Source organism: Sminthopsis crassicaudata, chromosome 3 (genome assembly GCF_048593235.1).
Source record: "Sminthopsis crassicaudata isolate SCR6 chromosome 3, ASM4859323v1, whole genome shotgun sequence".
NCBI lineage: Eukaryota > Metazoa > Chordata > Mammalia > Dasyuromorphia > Dasyuridae > Sminthopsis > Sminthopsis crassicaudata.
Window position 1 is genome coordinate 500,537,335 of NC_133619.1, and position 22,839 is coordinate 500,560,173.

Genomic DNA, 22,839 nt, shown 5'->3' on the forward strand with positions numbered 1-22,839 from the left:
TGTACAGTTCCTTATAGTCCCCCATTGTTGCAAGGAGAGGGGGAAGAGCATTTTCTCATTTCTTCCTTGGGGCCAAGCTTGGCCATCATAGTTGGATGCTGTTTGGCCTTTTGTTGCTATCCGTTCTTTCCTTTAATCACCATGCGGATATGTAGTTTTTCTGATTTTGCTTCCTTCACTTTTTATCAGTTCCTATAAATCTTCCTTCTCTCAGTTCTTCAGTTGTCACTTTTTATGGCACATTAATGTCTCTACATTCAAGTTCTACATGATATTTGGCCATTTCCCAATTAAAAGTCTACCCTGTCGTGAGAATAATTTGAAACTATGTTTGCCTCTGATGCGCTGTCGTCCCTCTCTGCCTCTTCTATAGTAGGTGAGGTGGAAATAAATCATATTACTGAACTACAGACCAACTTCATTAACAGGAAATTGATTTAAAGGCCAGTTATATAACCAGTGACCGGCACATCTTCTGTGGAGGAGGCAGGCACTTAAATTAAACGGGAGGGGAAGGGCAGGAGGGGATGCCTTCAGGAAATTGCAAACCTTCCTTAATAGACCCAAAGTCCCTCCCAGTTAATACCAGTAGTTTACTGGTGTTGCCGTGTGGCTGGGAAACACAGAATACCAAAGTCTCTAAAGACCTAAAGATGAGCATCATCAAAAGTCAATGGAGAGGGCATGGCGGGTGTGAGATTACAGCATCTAACCAACGAGGCACTCCAAAGAACAGGGACAAAGAAAGTCAGACAGCCTGAGGGTTTCACTAGTATTCTCATAAGGTCAAGGAACAGTGGAGGGTCTCCATCACTTTTGTGGGGCTTCTACAGCTAAATTATAGAAGGACTCTCGTGGTTAAGAATAACACAGGCAGCGTAGGCATGGATTCAGGTTGATTACATATCCATTTGAGTACCAATCAACTTGAAAAGTTCAAATTCTTCACCTGTTCAGTTTTGAGAGAGAGAGGGATAGACAGAGACAGTGTAAGAGGAGAGAGAGAAAGAGAGGGATAGAGGGAGAGAGAAACAGAGACAGAGAGACAAACAGAAACAGAGAGACAGAGAGAGAGAGAGAGAGACAGAGACAGAGAGACAGAGAAAGAGAGAGACAGAGACAGAGAGAGACAGAGAGAGAGAGAGAGAGAGAGAGAGACAGATAGAGAGAGACAGAGACAGAGACAGAGACAGAGACAACACACACACACACACACACACACACACACACACACAGAAAATCCTAGACTTGGTATTTCTATTGAAGTATTTGTCAAGAATCAGCTTCTCCCAGTTCTAGTTTTCCTTTTAGAGATAAAGAAGGCTCCTTACCCGACTTCCCTTTCCTAGTTCTTTGTATAAAGCTGGCTAAAGAGAATTTCACCCTTGCAACTTAAGCCCGGGGTCACAGATGTAACTGTACGCACTCACCCAGTAGGAACCAGTATCGGTGAAAGAACACTATGTCAGTACTTTTTCGTCTAGCCCTGAGGGGGTATTTAAAACCTCTCTCCTCTGGAAAGTTGAGATTCCTTGGAGTTATCCAGTGCGTTACAGTGGTTCTGTCAGAAGGCATTTCCAATTGTCTCTTTAGTTGCCCTGTGTCCCAGTATTTCAGATGTGTTGTGTAATGATTGATGAGATAGGGAATGTGGTAATGTAGAAAGAATCCAGGATTTGGAAGCATCAGGTTAGATTCAAATCAGGCTGTATGATCTTGAGCACATCACCTGATCTCTCTGAAGAGTTTTGGTTTCTTCATCTAATACTTGCACTAGCTATTTTGAGTGTGTGAAAAAGAGCCAGAGAGAGACAGTCAGAGACAGAGAGAGATAGAGGGAGAAAGAGACAGAGATAGAGAGAAAGAGAGACACACACAGAGAATTTGGCAAGGGCAAAAACTATCTCCCTGTCTGGAATCTCGTCAGATATATGGCTGGGCTGCCTGTCCAATAGCTGCTGCGAATTGTACTCACTCCGATGGACTGTTCTCTTCGCTGCTCATTGCGACAGACCTTAATTCACTATATTAACTATGGGTCTTTCAGGTGGGCACTCCCTGTAGCTACACTTGAACTTCAGCCCTGACCGGCTCATCCACCGGCTGCCACAGCAGGCTTCGGGCAGTCCGAAGTAATAATGCCCCCCACTGAAGGGAAACCGCATCTTCTCTCCCAATGGATTTAGAGCACACCGGGCCTGGGCAACGCCCCCAGAGCCCAAGCTCACAGGCCAGCCCGCAGCACTAGCTGCTGCTGCTTGAGCCGGAGACTGCTTGGTTGGGTCCTAATCAGGCGCAGGACAGGCTCGTACTTGCAGCCTGTGAGATCCTGTTTGCTCGTAGTCATCTAAGGAAATAGTTTTCCCTCTAGCTCTACCTTATCAAATCCCTAGAACTTAAAGGGATTGGCAAAGAATAAGTCACTTTGCTGGTCAAATTATGATATTAGTCAATCTGGACCTCCTAGGGCCTTATCAGACCTCCCTGGCTACCAGCTGGGCCAGATGCTCTGGGGCCTATTCCTGCGATACCTTCAACTGTATTTTTGTTTTCTGGAGAGCAGGGTTTCAGCCTTGCTGAGATGGGAAGCGAGCAAAACAGGCATAAAAAAATATACTCATCGGAAAGGAAGGAATTGGAGTAGATAATCTCAAACTTCCTGATAGTTCTAAAATTCAGATTCTATAAATGAAAACTGTCTCTTCAACTAAACAAAACATACCAATCACCCCTTTAACCTTGAGTCCTCTCAAAGCTTCCAGACTTATTTTATATGTGATCCTCTGAATGTATCGCTTTCCTGCATATTGTTGTATAATTATATTGATGTATCTGCATGCATACACATACACATCTCTTTCTCTCTCTCTCCATCTACTGTTTAGTGACAATGCTTTCACTGTATTATACTCTCCGTAGATGCTTACTGACCAAACAATAGACACTTTTATGAATTTCATCATCAGATTTGTATTTAAGTTTCCTCCCTACCTCCACCTTGCTAGCGCCCACATCTTGCCAAGAGAGCAGGAAAGGGCAGTGGTAAACCAAACACTGGAGAGAAGTGGGTAGAGCTTTCAGATGACTCAGTGTGCTGTTCAGATTTTCTAGCTGGTTGTTCTAGGGTGTCTCAAGACCACAAAGGTTGGACAGTTGCTTGGAATAAAAGGCTATAACAGGGTTAAGTACAGTAAATAGGGACCTAGGGATAAATAGGGGCACTAGGCTTGGTGTAGTGCCAAGCTTCTTCCCAGACTTACATCATGACCTTTACCAAGGACACCCCACCCACCTCAAGAAGGCCTTGCCCTCCTCCCCACCTCCTTATTCTCCCAATCCCAAGGACACTCAGTCACTCTGGGTCTAGTGAACCAGATACTTTATTCATTAGTACAGACAACAACCAGTACAAAAAGATGTTTTAAAAATCCGACACAGAAATAAAAATTCCTTTTATCTCCCCACAGGAGAACCCCTCTGTGTGGTTCCTTAGCTCTTCTTGGCCTCCTGAAATAGCTTAAGCAGGGGATCATCAGCCCTCAGGGCAAAAGTGAGGGCTCGCTGCTGATAATAGTGTGGGTCACATTCTAGATTCTCAATCACATCAGCCAGCAGGTGTGCCCGCTCCACACCAGAGCCAGGTGCCTCGAAGCCCAAGGCAGTGAAGTGCACGTGCAGGTGATAATAGGAGGGCTGATAGTGCAGATAAACTCGAAGACGGTCTTCCTTCACTTGGTACTGCTGCTGGATGGCCTCCTGAGAAGAGAGGAGTCCCAAAGACAAAACTTTTGAAGCCATACAAATCCCTTTTCCCAAACACCATCTAGCATTGGAGGCTTAGGTCAGAGGCAATCATTCTCTCAATTTGGCATAACCTCCCTAGGTCTATTTCCCTATCAGGAAAAGGCCCTGTTCAGAATATGGAAAGGCCCAGGATTCAAAGACAGGCCTCTTGGTTCCTGAAGATTATTGAGACCAAAATATTATTGAGACATCCTATCCTTTTCTCTGATTATCTCCAGACACTGTTGCAGAGAAGGGAGTAGGCAGAAGGATTCTGTACTCACCAATTTTGGCTGTGAACTTGTAGAAAACAAGGTCAGGGCCAGGCTAGAAATTAGAAAAGCTTAAGCAAGAAAGGGTGGGTGGAGAAGTAGCTATGGGATGCTGGGCCATCCTAAAGGCCAGTTAAATCTCAACTTGGCTCATTTAGAAAGAAAGAAGGCTTTTATTTTGGCTCTGGATGAGACCCTGGTACAGAGATGGATTTTAACTCAGTCACCAAATTTGGATAGATTGTTGGCCATGGAGGAAGGGGAAAGAAACTTGGTGACTCCTGAAAAGCCTGTTGGTTACTTGCTTAACTGTCCTTCAGATTTTTAATCAAGAATTGGGAACTACAAATGATATGAACAGAAAATTTTCAGATGAAAATTAAAGCCACCTAGTTATATGAAAAAATGCTCTATATCACTGATTAGAGAAATGCAAATTAAAACAACTCTGAGATCCCACTTTACCCCTCTCAGATTGGTTAAGATAACAAGAAAAGATAATGATGAATGTTGGAGGAGATGTGGAAAAACTAGGACACTGATACATTGTTGTTGGAATTGACAAATGATCCAACTATTATGGAGAGCAATCTGGAATTATGCCCAAAGGGCTATAAAATAATGCGTACCTTTTGATCCAGCAGTGCCTTTGCTGGGTCTGTATCCCAAGGAAATCATGAAGGAAGAAAAAGGACCCACATGTGCAAAAATGTTTATAGTAGCTCTTCTTGTGGTAGCAAAAAATTAGAAAGTGAGAAGATGCCCATCAGTTGGAGAATGGCTGAACAAGTTGTGGTATATGAAGGTAATGGAATATTATTATTTTATAAAAAATGATGAACAAAGCTGATTTTAGATTTTAGAAAGGCCTAGAAAGATTTACATGATGCTGAGTAAAACAAAGAGAACCGGGAATACACCATACACAGTAACAGCAAGATTGTGTGATGATCAACTATGAAAGACTTGGTCCTTCTCAGTGGTTCAGTGATTCAAAGCAGTCCCAATAGACTTTGAACAAAAAAATGCCATCTGCATCCAGAAAGAGACTGAATGTGAATCAACACATATAAGAGAAAAAAAAAAAGAATTGGGGGCTACTGTACTCAGGGAGTGGCCAAATCTATAGTAACTTCACCTGTGATACTTTCCTACAAACTGTTCTTACCTCTGCCTTCAACTCTGACCTCAAATCTCTTATTCGTAGAGCTGCAAAAGACTAAGCATTCTCAATTTGGGCATATTTTAGAGAAAATCAGGATGAACAGAAAAGATGAGAGGGAAAAGGAAAGCTGGGTGTCCCAGAAACACCAAACACAGTCAGATCATCTAGCTACCAGGATCAGTACCAGACTCTGCACAGGACAGTATTCCCAGAGGACGGAGGCAAGACCTAATATGAGAGTTTGGTGTCCGATGGAGTGGTTCCAGGCAATTTAACAGAAAAGGAAAGTGCAAAGTCGCCCTTGAAAAACCATTAGAATTTGGATGGGAGGGGCAGCTAGGTGGTGCAGTGGATAGAACACAAACCCCAAAGTGAGGAGGACCTGAATTCAAATCTTGCCTCTGACACTTACTAGCTGGGTGACCCTGAGCAAATCACTAAACCTGGATTGCCTCCCATGGGGAAAAGATTAACATGCCAGGTGGAGAAACCAACATGCATTGGTGGGAATGATTAGCCAATGAAGAGGCCAGTCTGGAGGGTGCAGAGAAGCAGGAGACCTGTTTGAGCTGTCAGGGTCAGGCTAGGGAATGCAGAGGGTCTTTTATGCCAGGTAATGACCCTGTGGGAGCTCCTGGGGAAATGCTTGCAAAGGACAAGAGGAGAGATGTGAAGAAGAGAATGGAAAGTCCAGGAAGTTCTAATACTATTCTTTCCCAGGCGGAACCAGGCCATGGTGTGCCCTCTTGGTGACTCACCTGCCCCTCTCGCAAGATATTCCTGAGTAGAGGTAAATGTTCCCCAGTGAGCTCTCGTAGGGACCTGATTCCCCGACGATGGCAGATGGCAATTAGGTAGAGGTCGTCCAGCTACAAAAAAGCATAACAGGTAGCGATCAGACTAAGGACACAGGGCCTGACTCAAAGGCTCCCTTGTCACTGCAGGAGATCCCCTTTCTTCCCCCTTTTCCCACTCTGGGCCTGGAGCACTGGCCCCGGAGCCAGCGGCAGCAGCAGTGGTTACAACCTAACCTTGAGCTACAGATAGATACCATCCAAGGGACTTTATCCTACTAACCACGAACATACAAGTGTCTATGAATAGGGTACAACAATAAACAAAAGTCTGCTGAATCTTTCCATGTAAGGAAGAAGATTAAAGGCTTTTGGGGGTTTCTTTGGAGGATATAACTGTATATGTTTAACTACATTTATGTGATCCTGGCCAAATCACTTTATCTCTCTGTCTGTCTCTGTCTCTCCCCCACACACCCCATTTCCTATAGGGAATAGTAACAACACCTACAAAGGAGATATTTGTAAAGCATTTTGCAAAGTGATGTCATTAAGTTACTACTGTAACTTTACTATCCCTACCAAGTCCTGGATTATCATTTCGGGATTGTCTGATTTCCATTCATGAAAAAGGTCTGAAATTTTTGAGGCCATGCCAATTCAAAGAGCCAAAATCAACGGATTCCTATGCCATGGTCACATTGTTTTGCACTTCCAGCCAAGAAAAGCCTCTCCTTACCAACTTGCCAAAAATCAGAGCTATGGGCTGGCCCATATCATAAATTTATGGTGAATGTGGGGACTCAACCACAGGGTTCAAGGAAGCCCAACTTTGGAAGGGCCCTACAGGATTCCTAGCTTCCAATGTTTCTATCCCTGGGGGAAAGTACCAAATGACCCTGACTAATTTCAATTTCTAACTGCAATAATCCAGGTAGTAAAGAATCACTCAACTGAATGCCTTTGGTTCTCAGATGCAAAGAGATAAAATGAGGTTTTCCCCGATTGCCTGAGGTACAAGTGAGCATTAGCCTCTGTCATGCTTCCTTTCTTTCTGCTAGTACCACAGAGGGCTAAATGATTTGACCCTTTACTCAGATGTGAAAGTACTGACCCTACCCACTGTGCATTCAGCATGGAACTGCTGAATGAATACACACTGTTGTGTTAAGTAGGCTTATCCCCAGCCTCAGCCTTCCCAGGACATGATCACAGAACCAATTTGACTACTTTGTCCAATTAAGGGATGGAGGAAGCTAGAAACGAAAATTAAGTTTCAAACTTGGGAGGAACTGGATATTCTTGATTTGTGTGGGTGTGTTGATTTTTTTTAGCTCTTCTATTTATCAATTACCACAGTGCTCCCAAATAATAATAGCATCTATTTTAGACAAATGCTTCTGACAAATGCTAAATATGACACATCAAATTACAGCTCTAGGTTCCACTGGCCTAGAATGGGGCATGGATTCTGATGTTACTTGTCAGCATGGAGGTTAAATCAGGAGTGCAGTTGATAAAGACTGATTCTATGGAAACCTGGTGTGCCAACCTAATGGATAGCCCCTACAGGTCTCCAGGGAGCTCAGGAAGTTGTCAGGAGTTAGCACATGACAACTTAGATGCCGGCAGAGTGTCAGAGGGAAGCCAGCTCGAGCAACCTTTTTGTGGGGCAGAGGAAGCTTAGCAGAGACTATGTGGTCAGAGTGCGACTCCCCCACGTGAGCAAGGGCTACGAATGCTCCTCATTTTGACAATGCAGTGATAGACCCCAAAGAAGTCAAGTGGCAAAGGGATCTCACCTGCTCATCATACACAAGTTCCACTTGATATACATTCTAACCAATTACAACTCCTAGTTTTTCCCAGACCTCATAGTGTCCCCACCGAACCTCTTCACATTAGACCATGACAATAGTCATTCCCCCATGGCTACAATATTTTCCCACCACATTTCCAGCAATTAAATCTTTCCCTACTTTTCAAAGACAAGTGCAGATAATAATTCTTCATTGAAACTCCTCTCCATCCTTCTGGCTACTTGTAGTAAAGAGGATTTCAAGTCAAAACTGTATTCAATTCCTGGCTGACATGTAGTAGCTGTGTGACCTTGAGCAAGTCCCTCTGTCTGCCTCAGTTTCCTCATCTGTAAAGTGAGGACAAAAATCATTGTTACCTACTCCACAGTGTTATGAGGAAATACTCAGCAAAACTTAAAGCACTATAAAAATGTAAGTTATCTCAAATTTCTCATACCATTTGGACCTCTCCTTTAGCCTTCTGTAATACATATTTTGATAGCCCCCTCCTCTTTTATCCTTTCCTTGACCATGTTCCTAAGCCCCTAAGCCTCATCTAGGAGGTCCATGATACACCTCTATCAGAAGCAAAGAAAGAGATCACGTCTCTGGTGCTGCCCTGCTTCTAATTCTTAGATCCTAAGAACCCTATTCTTTTCACCCTGTACATAATAAGTTCTAAGGAAGGGAGTATATTGCTTTTCATTTTTGTACTACCACTGTCTAGCATAGGAGCTTTCTCGAAGCAGGAACTTAATGAAAATGTTCACTTTTAAGTCCAAACAGAAAGAGTACACAAAAACCACTTATCCATGTTTGCTTCTCCAGATCATCTGGCTCCCCTCAAAGGAAGTGCCTTTTTGTACCTAAAAAAAATGTGAACATACTCCTTTTGGGACAATGGAAAATCCATTCTTGGGAAGGCCACCCTCATGGCAAAATTGAGAGTCACTCCTCCATAGCCCCTTGGTCTACTCAGGTAAAAGCCAAGATGCTGTAGATTTACAGAGTGAATACAAGCCAATTACAAGACAGACAACTGTATTTAGCCACTGTAGGGACCACAGAGAGCAACAGCATTTGTGGGTCATAGTGGTCAGGGCCCCTGGCATGGTTAGGGGTGGAGAGGAGTGCCCAAAATTGGGTCCTGCCACAGAACTAAGAAAATAACATTAAGAAGGACCTGAGCTATCAAATTGCACATACCCTTTGATCCAGCAGTGGGGCTAAATCCAAAAGAGATCTTAAAGGAGGGAAAAGGACCTGTATATGCAAAAATGTTTGTGGCCGCCCTCTTTGTGGTAGCCAGAAACTGGAAATTGAGTGGACGCCCATTAGTTGAAGAACGGCTGAAGAAGTGATAATATATGAATGTTCTGGAATATTATTGTTCTGTAAGAAACAATCAGCAGGATGGTTTCAGAGAGACCTAGAGAGACTTACATGAACTGCTAAGTGAAGTGAGTAGAACAATGAGAATATTGTACATAGCAACATCAAGATTATATGATGATCAATTTTTGATGGACCTGACTCTGTTCAACAATGAGGTGATTTAGGCCAATTCCAAAAGACTTGTGATGCAAAGAGCCATAAAGATCTGGAGAGAGGTCTATGGGGAGGGACTGAATGTGAATCACAACATAGTATTTTAACTTTTTTGTTGTTGTTTGCGTCATTTTGTTTTCTTTCTCCCTTTTTTTTCCTTTTTGGTCTGGTTTTTCTTGTTCAGCATGATAACTGTGGAAATATGTATAGAAAAAGTGCACATATTTAACATATATTGGATTATCTGCCCTCTAGATAAGGGAGTGGAGAGAAGGGAAATTTGAAAAATTTGGAATACAAGATTTTGAAAGGGTGAATGTTAAAAACTATCTTATGCATGCGTTTTGAAAATAAAAAGCTTTGGGGCAGCTAGGTGGTGAAGTGAATAGAGCACTAGCCCTGAAGTCAGAAGGACCTGAGTTCAAATCACACTTCCTAGTTGTGTGACCCCGGTCAAGTCACTTAATCCCAATTGTATTAGCAAAAAAAAAAAAAAAAAAAAAAAAAAAAAAAAAAAAAAGCTTTATACATTATGTATACACACATATATATATGAAGAAGGACTTGAGGCTTGGGGCATCATTTCCCATACCTTGTGACTCGAACTTGATAATAATAGCTGCTAAAAACAAAACAAAATAAAAATGGAATAAGCAAAGAAGAAAGAACTAAACCATAGGTAGCTACTATGGAGACAAAGAGACAACAGTACTGATCTAAAATCATGACGGACACGACCAGTATCATTGTATTTCAGTAACAGTATTTCACTTAAGCCAGTTCTTCTAATCTTAAACTAAAATATTGCTTCTGGTCTCATTGGTGGGAGGATGTTGATGGCAAAGATGAAATTCCAAAAAGTTCTCTGTGACTGAGTGCTACATAGGAGACTGTCCAGAAGGACAAGAATTATTCCTCCTAAATGGGAAGACAAGATGCTGAGTAGCATTAGTATTGAAATGAGGAATAAATTTTAGGGACCCTCAGGTTCAAAATCATTGTAGGAGATAGGAATTTTATGGTTTTTGTTGTTGTTGTTGTTTAGTTGTCCCAGTTATTTTCAACTCTTCATGACCCTCTCTTTGAGACCCTATTTAGGATTTTCTTGGCAAAGATATTGGAGTGGTTCACCATTTCCTTCTCCAGTTCATTTTGCAGATGAGGAAACTCAGTCAAACAACATAAGTTAACTTGTCAAGGATCACACAACTCATGGCTAAACCCAGATTTGAACTCAAGATGATGTGCCCCAGCACTGTATCTATTACAAACTCTGAAGTTTCAAGGGTGTTGTGATGCTGAAATCTCTCCCACCTCCATTCATCACCTCACCAGTCAGCCTTGAATCCCAAGCCTCCCAGTACTTGGCAACATGGTGAATACAGGAGTTTTGTAGAAGTTAACTCTTGAGCTAAGCTGAGTTGGCCCTGGGGGCATTTCCCATTGCTGGCACAGGTGTTCATGGCTCAGCAGCTTCATCACCCAGCCCTTCCCCAAATAGTTCCAGAGCCAACTCAGGCTGGTCTGCCAGCAGTTCTTTCTTCCCTATTATCCCAATTAACTCCTACAAGGCAAGGAAAAAATTCTAACCATAGAGGGCAGGCAGATGTTTTCATCATCTCTCCAATGAGATGGGGTTATTTTCTTTGATCTTACCTGATTCTAATAAATTACTCAAGATTTCAGTTTCTGGAAACCCCCTTCAACTCCCCCCCATACATACTTCCCAACCACAATTGCCTAAGGGCTGCATGATCCCCCTTCTAAGAAGAGTCCTTGCAACCTTTATCAGAAACAAAGGGACTACTATGTCCTTGACTCTGATTCTTGAGTCCTAAGAACCCCGGTCTCTTGTCCTTGACTATATTTTTTACATATATAATAATTTTTTCTCAATTTCAAGTTAAAACAACTTTTTAACATTTGTGTTCTTTTTTAAAGTCTTGAATTCAAAATTCTATCTCTTTGTCAACTCCCTCCTTCCCCGAAATGGTGAATAATCCAATATAGGTTATACATGTGCAATCATGTAAAACATTTCCGTATCAGTCATTTTGAACAGGAAGAATCAAAAAGGAAGGAAGAAAGGAAAGAAAGAAAATGAAGAAAGAAAGGAAGGAAAAAAGAAAATGAAGAAAGAAAGAAAGAAAGGAAGGAAGGAAGGAAGGAAAGAAAGAGAGAGAGAGAGAGAGAGAGAGAGAGAGAGAGAGAGAGAGAGAGAGAGAGAAAGGAAGATAAAACATTTCCATATTAGTCATTTTGAACAGGAAGAGTCAAAAAGGAAAGAAGAAAGGAAAGAAAGAAAGGAAGGAAGGAAGAAAGAAAATTAAGAAAGAAAGAAAGAGAGAGGGAGAAGGAAGGAAGGAAAGAAAGAAAAATCAAGAAAAGGAAGAAGGAAGAAAGAAAAAGAAAGAGAAAGAAGGAAGGAAAGAAAAAGAAAGAGGAAGGAGAAGAAGAAAGGAAGAAGGAAAGAAAAAAGGAAAGAAGTAAAGAGAAAAAAAATGAAAAAATAGTATGTTCCAGTCTTTATTCAAAAACTATCAGAGGTGGGTAGCACACTTCATTCATGTGTACTTTGGGATTGTCTTAAATAAGTATATTATTGAAATTAGTCTGAAATTAGATAAGTTATTCACAGGTCTTCATTATACAATATTGCTGTTCCTAGGTACAATATCCTCCTGATTCTGCTCACTTCATTTGCATCAGTTCATGTGAGTCTTTCCAAGTTTTTCTGAAATTACCTGCTTGTCATTTCTTCTAGCATAAGAATGTCCTATTAAAATTATATACCACAGGTGGTTTAGCCATTCCCCAACTGATAAGCATCCTTTCAATTTTCAATTCTTAGCTACCCCCAAATAAATATAATACCTATAAATATTTTTGTATAAATAGATCCTTTCCCTTTTTTCTGGATATCTTGGGATATAGCCTAACTGATATTGCTAGATCAAAAGCTATGCAATTTTATAGTCCTTTGGGCACAGTTCCAAATTGCTCTCCAGAATGGTAAGATCAGTTCACAACTCTACCACTAATGCAATAATATTCCAATTTTTCCACGTCTCTTCCAACATTTATCATTTTCCTTTTTTTAGCCAATCTGATGGATGTAAGGTAGTTGGTACCTCTGAGTTGTTTTAACTGTCATTTCTCTAATCAATAGTGATTTGGAGCATTTTTTCAAATGACTATAAATATTTTTGATTTCTTCTTCTGAAAATTGCCTATTCATATCCTCTGATTTATCAGTTGGAGAAAAACTTAGATTTTAATAATTTGACTCAATTTGCTTTGTAGTTGAGAAATGAGACTTTTATTAGAGAAACTTGGGGCAGCAGTGGATAGAGCACCAGCCTTGAATTCAGAAGGACCTGAGTTCAAATCTGGTCTCAGACACTTAACACTTCCTAGCTGTGTGACCCTGGGCAAGTCACTTAACCCCAGCCTCAGGGGGAAAAAAAAAGAGAGAGAAACTTGTTTCCAAAATTTTCTCCCCACTTTTCTGCTTCCTTTTTAACTGTGGTTGCATTAGACTTTTTGTTTTTTCCCATTCACTTAATAGTATTTTATTTTTTCCAACTACATGTAAAGACAGTTTTCAACATTCACTTCTGTAAGATTCTGAGTTCCAAATTTTTTTCTCCCTTCCTCCTTTCCCTTCCCCTTCCCCAGGGTAGTAAACAATTTGATATAGGTTATATATGTATAGTCCTTTTAAACATATTTTCATATTAGTCATCTTGTGAAATAAAAATCAAAACAAAATGGAAAAATCTCAAGAAAGAAAAAAAAAAGGTGAAAATAGTATGCTTCAATTTGCATTCAGTCTCCATAGTTCTTTTTCTGGATATAGATGGCATTTTCCATGCCATGTCTTCTGGACTTTTTTGGAACAAGTGCACTGCTGAAGAGTTAAGTCTGTTATGTTGATCTTGCTATTAATGTGTACAATGTTCTCCTGTTCTGCTTACTTTACTCAGCATTTGCTCATGTAAGTCTTCCTAGGCTTTTCTGAAATCAGCCTATAATTCTATAATTCTTATAGAATTGATATAGCATTCCAACTTATTCAGCCATTCCCCAACTGATGGGCAGTTTCCAGTTCCTTGCCACTACAAGGAGGGCTTCCACAAACAGTTTTGCACATGTGGGTCTTTTTCACTCTTTTCTGATCTTTTTGGGATACAAAACCAGTAGCAGCAATGCTGGATCAAAGAGTATGAACAATTTAATAACCTTTTGGACATGGTACCCAATTGCTCTCCAGAACGGCTAGATCAATTCACAACTCTACCAACAATTCACATGTCCTACATTTTTTCTACTTCCCCTCCCCCAACACTTATCATGATTTTTTTCCTGTCATCTTAGCTAATCTGATAGGTGTGAGGTGGTATCTCAGAGTTCTTTTAATTTACATTTTTCTACTCAATAGTAATTTAGAGCATTTTTTTTCACGTTGACTATAGATGGCTTTAATTTTTTCATCTGAAAATTGCCTGTTCATATCTTTTGACCATTTACCAATTGGGGAATGACTTGTCTTCTTATACATTTGACTCAGTTCTCTATTTTCAAAATGAGGTCTTTTACAAGGAATTGGAAATTAAATGGTTGCCCATTAGTTGGGGAATGGCTGAATAAGTTATGATATATGAATATAATGTATATTCTTTTCCATAAGAAATGATGAACAAGCTGATTTCAGAAAAGCTGGGAAAAACATGAACTCAAGCAGAACCAGGATAACAGCAACATCATGTGATGATCATTTGTGACAGACTTGGTTCTTCTTAGCAACTGGTGATTCAAGACAATCCAACAGATTTGGGATGCAAAATGCCATCCACATCCAGAAAGAGGATTAGGAAGACTGAAAGTGATTCGAAGCATAGTATATTCACCTTTTTCTGTTTGTTTGCTTTCTCTTTCTCATGTTTTTTTTCACTTTTGGTCTGATTTTTCTTGTCAATATGATAAATATGGAAATATGTTTAACTTATATGAGATTTGTTTGCTGAAAAATAACTGTATAGATATGTATACATATATTGTATTTAACATATATTTCTAACATATTTAACATGTAGGGGACTACCTGCCACCTGGAGGAGGAAGTGGGGGGAATGAGGGAAAAATTTGGAACAGAAAGTTTTGCAAGGGTTAATGCTGAAAAATTACCCATGCATATATCCTGTAAATAAAAAGCTATTAAAAAACACAACAACAACAACAACAACAACAAAAGATTGTTTACTGACTTGGGGAAGTGAGATAGAGGGACAAAGGGAGAAAAATTTGGAATGCAAAATTTTACAAAAATGAATTTTGGAAACTATGTGTATTGGGAAAAATAAAATAGTATTGAGGGGAAAAAAAGAAGAAATGAGGCCTTTAAAGGGACCCACATGTGCAAAAAATGTTTGTGGCAGCCCTTTTTATAGTGGCTAGAAACTGGAAACTGAGTGGATGCCCATCAGCTGAAGAGTGTCTAAATAAGTTATGGTATCTGAATGTTATGGAATATTATTGTTCTGTAAGAAATGACCAGCAGAATGATTTCAGAGAGACCTGGAGAAACTTAAATGAACTGATGCTGAGTGAAATCAGCAGAACCAGGAGATCATTGTACATGGCAACAACAAGACTATATGAATGATCAATTCTGATGGATGTGACTTTTTCCAACAATGAGATAGATGATTGATGCCAGTTCCAGGGATCTTGTGATGAAGAGAGCCATTTATACCCAGAGAGAGAGGACTGTGGGAACTGAGTGTGGACCACAACATGACATTCTCACTCTTTCTGTTGTTGTTTGCTTGAATTTTGTTTTCTTATTCATTTTCTTTTCTTTTTGATCTGATTTTTCTTGCACAGGAGGAGAACTGTATAAGGGACCAGCTAGGTGGCACAGTGGAAAGAGCACCAGCCCTGAAGTCAGGAAGACCTGAGTTCAAATCTGGTCTCAGACACTTAACACTTCCTATCTGTGTGACCCTGGGCAAGTCACTTAACCCCAACTGCCTCAGCAAAAAAAAAAAAAATAATAATAATAATAATAATAATAATAATAATTGTATAAATATGTTTACATATATTGGATTTAACATTTTAATATGTATAACATATACTGGATAGCTTGCCATCTAGGGGAGGGGATGGGGAGACGAGGAGAAAATTTGGAACATGAGATTTTGTAAGGATCAATGTTGAAAAAATTATCCATGCATATGTTTTGAAAATAAAAAAGCTTTAATAAACCCCTCCCCCACAAAAAAAGAAATGAGGCCTTTGTCAGAAATACTGGCTGTAAGAATTGCTTCTCAACTTTCTGCTTTCCTTCTAATCTTGGCTGCACTGATTTTGTTTGTGTAAAACCTTTTTAATTTTATACAAAGTTATCAAGTTTGTATTTTTTAATCTCTCTAAATTTTCTTTGGTCCTAAATTCTTCCCTTATCCACAGACCTGACAAATAAACTATTCTTTTCTCTCCTAATCTGCTTGTGGTATCACCTTTTATGTGTAAATCATGTACCCATCTTGACCTTATCTTGGAATACAGTGTGAGATGTTGGTCTATGACCATTTCTGCCATATTATTTTCCAGTTTTCCCAGTAGTTTTTATTCTAAAAGCTTGGATTTAGGTACTTATCATACACTAGATTACTATGGTCATTTACTATACTCTTGAGGTGATAAGAGATAACATAGAGAATGAATATATGTCTGAAATATTCCACAGGTCAGCTCAGTTTAGAATCAGAAAGAAATCAGAAAGTATACAGAAGGTAAAAAAGTAAAAGGGAAGGAATTTACATGGAAGAAACAGGACAAAGCCCAATCCAGACCCAGGACAAAAACAAACAGGCCCAATCCAACAGAGAACTATAAAAAAGGATTCAGAGGGAAAGGGAGGGAAAGAATCCCTCTTTTCAACTTTTGACCTGGTGTTTCCCCATTCCTCAGTTTGCTAAATGATCCATCCTCCTGTTAACTACTATTTCACCACTCCTCCTGTTGATCCCATATAGATCTCAGTCTGCTCCTGGACACAATAATTCACTGTGCATTTTTACATCACCAGGGATCTGAGGGACTTACAGAAAGAGATAAATGGGAAATATAAATGTAATAATATCCTGGACTGACAGAGACATTCTTCAGGATATGACAAATATTTTATGTATGAACAGAGAATAGCTGAAGTAACACTTAAATTCAGCATTTAAGAGGTAGAAGCACTGACAACTAATTGGAGGTCAGGTAAGAGATAGTCAATAGGCAAAAATGGACTTCCCACATGGAAGAAAGAAAGATTAGACTGCTGACTGAGGCTGATGGATACTTTTTGTTGAGTGAGGCTTTCCTTGGGGTACCTGATCCCTAAGAGAATGAACTGCAACTCATCTCTATTCACTGGAAGCCAAATGAAATGCAATCACTTTAACAATGGGGGTTAATGTTTGAGGGAATAGCTATCAGTGCAAACAAAACTTCACTGCAGCAGGTTGTAGATAGAAGCCCTCCTGCAAGTGAGGATAGAAATTTGGTGGGAACTGCAGGGATGTTAAGGAATACTCCCCATGGCTGTCTCTTTAAGGGATGTGATCATTAAACACTGGCTCACTAGGTGAGAGGAGAGGCAGAACTGGCATTTGGCCAATTCTTCTCACTCACATGTTTGAGTATGACAGGTATGTGCTCTGCCAACTTTTCTTCCTGGCTTTAAGAGCTTAGTGATCCATTTTGGTGATTTTAACTTGTTTGAAGGAGTCAAAGACAGGATTCAAGGGCTAAGGATTGCCAGAAGCTTGAAGTCAAGCAACAAAAGACTGAAAGACATGAGGAAGCCCCAGGAAAAAAAAAAAAAAGTCTTACTTGCTTTTGATTCCACTTGAGGTCAGGAATGAGAACAAAGCCATCTGAAAGATCTGGGTTCTCAAATACAATCCTGTCAGCTTCAGCCTTCTTCTCCAGAATATTATATACCCACTAGGAGGAGGATAGAGGAAAAAAAAACTACATGAGTTTTTAAAAAATGAATTTTCACATTATTAATAACAACAACTTGCATATGAATTTGTTTAAAAAAAAAAAAAAGCTCCCTGGAGCCATGTTTCTTCACCTCAGCCAAATTTTAAATTAATTTTTTGTATTTAAAAAAAAAAAAAAAATCTGCTTCTCTTTCTCCCTCTTCCCTCCAGCCCATCAAGAAACAAACTTCTAAATGCTAGTCACATCTAGAGAAAGACCTATGGAGTCTGAATGTGTTTCGAAGTGTAGCATTTTTACTTTGTTTTTGTTTTTTCTTTCTCATAGTTTTCCCCTTTTGTTTTGATTCTTTCATAACATGATTAACATATTATATTTAACATGATTATATATGCATAACCTATATCAGATTGCTTGCTGTTTTGGAGAAGAAAGGGGAGAGTGAGGAAGGAAGAAAAAAATTGGAACTCAGCCTTCCAAGGTCCTGAAAGGGATGGGAGGCAAGGTTGGTTGAATAGAAGCCTTTGAAATCCCCAGCTCTTCATCTTCAGGGGCCATCAAGCAAAGGAGAAAAAGGGAAAGCAGGAGTCTACAGTAGCGTCCTTATGGAGAGTGTGCAGAGAGAAAGCGCTGGGCCCTCTGACGGCTAAATCCTGCCTCTCCTGGGGCACTCTCCTGCCTAGGGCTCCAACAGACAAGCAGGCTTTCCCAACACCTACCTGAGAACCCAAAGCAGAAGGCTACAATAATGGGTGTTCTATCAGGAGGCCTCCGCCAAACCACGACCTTCTCTCCCTTGTTCAGACCCTTCAGCTAAGTGCCTCTCAGGAGCCAGACTAATCCCAGCTTTGATCCTTCAGTGACTGAATGGGCCCTTAAAGCAGGATCACTCCACATTAAAGGTCTGAGAGTCTCTGAAGAATTGGGAGTATAAGGGGAAAAGGAAGACAGTTGGACTCAGGGCCCAGGATGGGCAAACCATGCTTCTCTAGTTCTATTTACTCATCTCTTTTGACTCCTTATGAATATGAAACTCCCAGATTTCTTCCACAGCTGCAGCTGAAATGCACCCATTTTAAACAAAGGAAAGAAAATCTCGGTGAGAAGAGTGTTGAAGAGTGCAGATGACTAAAGGGCTTGGGTGACAAAGGCCGACATGGCAATAAGGGGCTCAGGTCCTAGAGACATATAGTCTGGTGAAGCACCTGGTACCTCAGGGAAGCTGGGAAGAGTGTCCTTTCATTCTCTCCCCAACACCTGCTTAGTCGAGAATGTGGTAGCCCTCTAGGGATCCAGAGCGCTAATCTGGGTTTCAGGTTTAGTGAAAAAGGGAAGAGAAAGAAGGCTTGAAGAAACTGAGATAAAGGGAAGCTGGATGCCAAAAGGAGACCAGCTGGCTACAAAGTACACTGAAGTAACCTTGGAGCTTAATCAGCATACGTGGCTCTTGCAGAAGAGTGTGCTGGCGGAAGAGGAGAAGACAGGGAAGGAAAGCTGGGATGGAGCCTTTGGGTCTGCACTGAGTTGGGACATCCGTGTCTACTTTGGTTTCTACTTGGGCTTTTGCTTTCATTGCTGCATCTACTTAGCTAGTTAGCATAGCAGGACTATCCAGATTTGGTTACTCTATCTGCCTCAATGGCCATACTGGTCAGTTGTGGTTTGAGGGCTCTAATAAGGCACAGTGCCTAAGGTCACACAGTAGAATCTCTTAGAACATGAGCAACCCAGCTGGAGGGGGCAGCAGAGCTGGACATGATGGTAAGAACTGAACCTTCAAGCTCCTGTGGCTGATAACAGCAGAGTCAGCAAAAACTATCAATCCCATCTCAGGATCTCAAGCAAACCCTTTTCCAAATTGGTATGGGAGCCTGGACAACATGCCTTGCTCAAATACTCCTCCTTTCCCTTTCCCTGCTTCTACATGCTAGATAATGCCTTTTACATCCCCTGGCCCAACTTCAGAACTCCCTCTCCTAGCTCGATGCTATCCCCAGGGAGGGAGCTGGGAAAGCAGAGAGTAACTGAGATCACATTGCAATCTGCTCCCGCCACTAAGCAGTGAATGATTTCCAAGGATCAGTGGAAGGGGAGGGGAAGCAGCTGGCGGGATTTAGAGCTGCTAAACTAAGCAGGCATATGAGGAAAACCACATACTCCTCTCTAACAGTTCTCTCCTCACCAAAGACCGGAAATGTCACCAACAGAAGAGGTAGAGAGCCAGATCAAAATCAGAGTGAGACCAGGAAGATGCAACTGAAGCTATTCAGAGACATTTCCACATTTTAATACAGCCTCTGCATAGATGGTGCTTTTACAAAGGCCTGTGTCTCATGCTCTTGATATTCAGGGACAGAAAGTGTTAGGGACCACGAAGCAAGGGTGATGCATTCTTTGGGCCTCTGCTCACCACAAAGAAAGGACACTTTAGGGGAGGAGACTGGTTCTACTTCCAAGGAGGGGTTGGTCTCTGAGCTGGTTCAGAGTTAGCTTCCCTACAAAAAAAAAAGATCAACGCCTGAGAAAACTCTTGGTCTGAGAAATAAAGAATCCATCGGAGTAGAGATTGCTCTTTTCATCAAGGAAGGCTCAATGCTACTTCCTACCTTCTCTCTACTTTTATCCTATACTTTTAATCAAAGATGGGAAGCCCAGCTTAGTCCTTGCCCCTTCTAATGAGCAACACTGGGGGATAGGGGAATCTTTTAAAAAATCATTTTAGTGAGCAAAGGGTCAAATTGGGATAAATCACTTTCCCAATAGAGTTGCTTCTATTTTGTAAATATAATATTTAGAAAGATCCAAAAATGAGGAGCATGTGAAACATGAAAATATTGATGATGATAAGTGATGATGTCAATTAGGTTTAACTTCAAATACAGCCAAATTCTGAGCGGTGATTCCAATGGCCTCTCTTGGATAGCTTAGGGCCAAGTCTAGAGGCTGAAAGGATATTTAAAGGATTGGGTCAAACTAAAAATTTAGGTACTGGGTAAAGACATTCTCTAAATTAAGATGTAACAGTGTTCCTAGCAAAGAGCTCTGTCTATAGTAGGCACTAAGTATTTATTGAGTTGAATGTGGGATGATAAAGAAAGGAAAAAAAAGTGGTAAATAGTCTTTCACCTTAAGCTTCAACCCCTAGAAGATGATTTGCTTTAGCTATACCCAAGGGAAAAGGTCTGAATAAAGCTAGGTTTGGTTACAGGAGGTCCAACCATGACAAATTTGCAATAGAGACTCAGTCAAATAAGGAGTCAAGTCAGATATCTAAGCTCCTAAAATGGACAAAAAGTCCAGTTTAGTCTGGAATCCTAACAGCCAACCTGGAATCTCATGATGACCTTCCTTATAGAGTCATAGGTTAAGAACTGAAAAGGACATTAGAGGTCTTCCTCATTTTACAGATGAGGAAATTGGGGCCTGACAGGATTAAAACTCAAGTCATCTTGATCTCAGTGCTCTACTCACTACACTCTTGCTCTCCCTCTTTCCTCAACTCCCAGAGTTAGTCCAGAATAAATAGGACCTTAGGATATTTATTCCTATGTCTGTCTCTTTAATCACCTGGATGCTGAGGCTCTGTGAATCCAGATAGGGTAGAGTGATGTTCTTGTAATCATCCCCAGTCTCCCGGACCAGATGGAGGTCTTGACGTAAGTACTTTTTCAAGTGCTTCTCTGTGGCAGGGTAAACCACCGTTGTCTTTATATCTGCAACCAAATCAAATGTCCAGTTAATACAAGTTTCCCAGTCACACCTAAAAAAAGCTTGAGCTGAAGGGAGGAGGGAGAGAGAGAGGGACAGGAGGAACCCAGGAAGGAGAAGGTCACGGAGACTTGAGAAATGGGTCGTGCTTCCTGTCTTTTGAATGAACTACAAATTAGAAGAAGCTCCTATAGTTTTCTTAAATATAGTTTAGGCCCAGGAGAAAAGTTAAAGATCTATTGTACAGCACAACAGCAAGGTTAGATGATGATCAATTGTGAAGGGAGTGGCTCTTTTCAACAATGAGATGATTCAGGCCAGTTGCAGTGATCTTGTGATGAAGAAAGCCATCTGCACCCAGAGAGACGATTGTGGAGTGTGGATCACAACACAGTATTTTTGTTGTTTGTTTGCATCTTGTTTTCTTTCTCATTTTTTCCCTTTTTGATCTGATTTTGATCAGCATGATAATTGTGCAAATATATATAGAAGAATTGCACATGTTTAAATATACTGGATTACTTACCATCTAGGGGAAGGGTTTGGGGGAAGAGAGGGAAAAAATTTGAAACACAAGGTTTTGCAAGGATGAATGTTGAGAGTTATCCATGCATGTTTTGAAAATAAAAAGTTTTAAATTAAAAAAAAAGAAGAAAAAGAAAAATGAAAGAACTCTGAAGCCAAAAAAAAAAAAAAAAAGTTATAAAGATCTCCTGACCTTGGTCAAACTTTATTCATCATCATTCTAACTTCCTTAACTTCATCCTTCCTTAACTTCAATTAGCGTCCCCTATATGCCTTCTCTTCTAGAAATTCATCAAGGTGGTATAAAATAAGACATATGAGAAGGTGTTGACCTTGAGCAATTATTACAGGTGGTCTAAGATAAAATTTCTGGGAAACCCTGAGCTTGATCTATTCTTGAAAAAGAAAAGAAAAGAAAAGAAAAGAAAAGAAAAGAAAAGAAAAGAAAAGAAAAGAAAAGAAAAGAAAAGAAAAGAAAAGAAAAGAAAAGAAAAGAAAAGAAAAGAAAAGAAAAGAAAAGAAAAGAAAAGAAAAGAAAAGAAAAGAAAAGAAAAGAAAAGAAAAGAAAGAAAGGAAAGGAAAGGAAAAGAAAAGAAAAGAAAAGAAAAGAAAAGAAAAGAAAAGAAAAGAAAAGAAAAGAAAAGACCCATCCTGCATCTTTAAAATGTACCAGGCATCAATGAAAGGTGGCAACCTTCCTCTTTTACAGTCCAGGCTCAAGTCAACATTATTTTGTTGGGTAAGAGGTCAATCACTTCCTAGATGGAGAATTATAAAGTGCTTTGACTTATCAGAGGCAATGTGGAGAACTTATTTTAATTATTAATCACTGTACAATTCCCTGCTAATGAGAAGTGAATGGTACTGAACTCTGAGGCTAAAGAACAAAAAGAACAATTAAAAATTATATTGGTTCTAGGAGAAAAAGTAATTAGGCCAAAAATGGTTAAAGCAAAAATGGCTTCCCCTCTGACGCACCAGGCCTTTTCTGTTTTCCCCACAATTGGCCTTGTTATAGGAATTCTAGAAGAATCCCTTCATTTTTTTCTTTTCTAAGAACCTAGCAGGGAAATGAGCCACCTCAGGAAATAATGAGATCTTCATGAGGAAATGTCATCAAAGGCTGGGGATAGGCTGTTAGATAGGGAACAAAGAGGATTATGGTTCAAACATGAGCAGGTTGAACTAAATCCTTTCTGAAGTCTCTGCATTTTGAATTCTATGATTTCTACTTCTACTTT

General features: G+C 40.2%; 1 protein-coding gene across 2 annotated transcripts in view; it reads right to left on the reverse strand.

Annotated features, from left to right (window-relative positions):
• Positions 1 to 3,362: 3,362 nt before the first annotated feature.
• DCPS (decapping enzyme, scavenger) overlaps positions 3,363 to 22,839 on the reverse strand; it is a 47,439-nt gene continuing 27,962 nt past the window's right edge. Inside the window, exons 3-7 of one of the 2 annotated variants that reach the window (XR_012488352.1) lie at positions 20,933 to 21,078; positions 17,252 to 17,365; positions 7,994 to 8,160; positions 5,979 to 6,089; positions 3,363 to 3,756 (exon numbers count right to left, since the gene is read on the reverse strand). Coding sequence is in view for 1 of the 2 variants with exons in the window: in XM_074303841.1 (XP_074159942.1) it covers positions 3,490 to 3,756; positions 5,979 to 6,089; positions 17,252 to 17,365; positions 20,933 to 21,078 (638 nt within the window). In the remaining variant the exon portion in view is untranslated. The remainder of the gene's footprint in view (positions 3,757 to 5,978; positions 6,090 to 7,993; positions 8,161 to 17,251; positions 17,366 to 20,932; positions 21,079 to 22,839) is intronic. The other variant, XM_074303841.1, reaches the window with a different exon arrangement.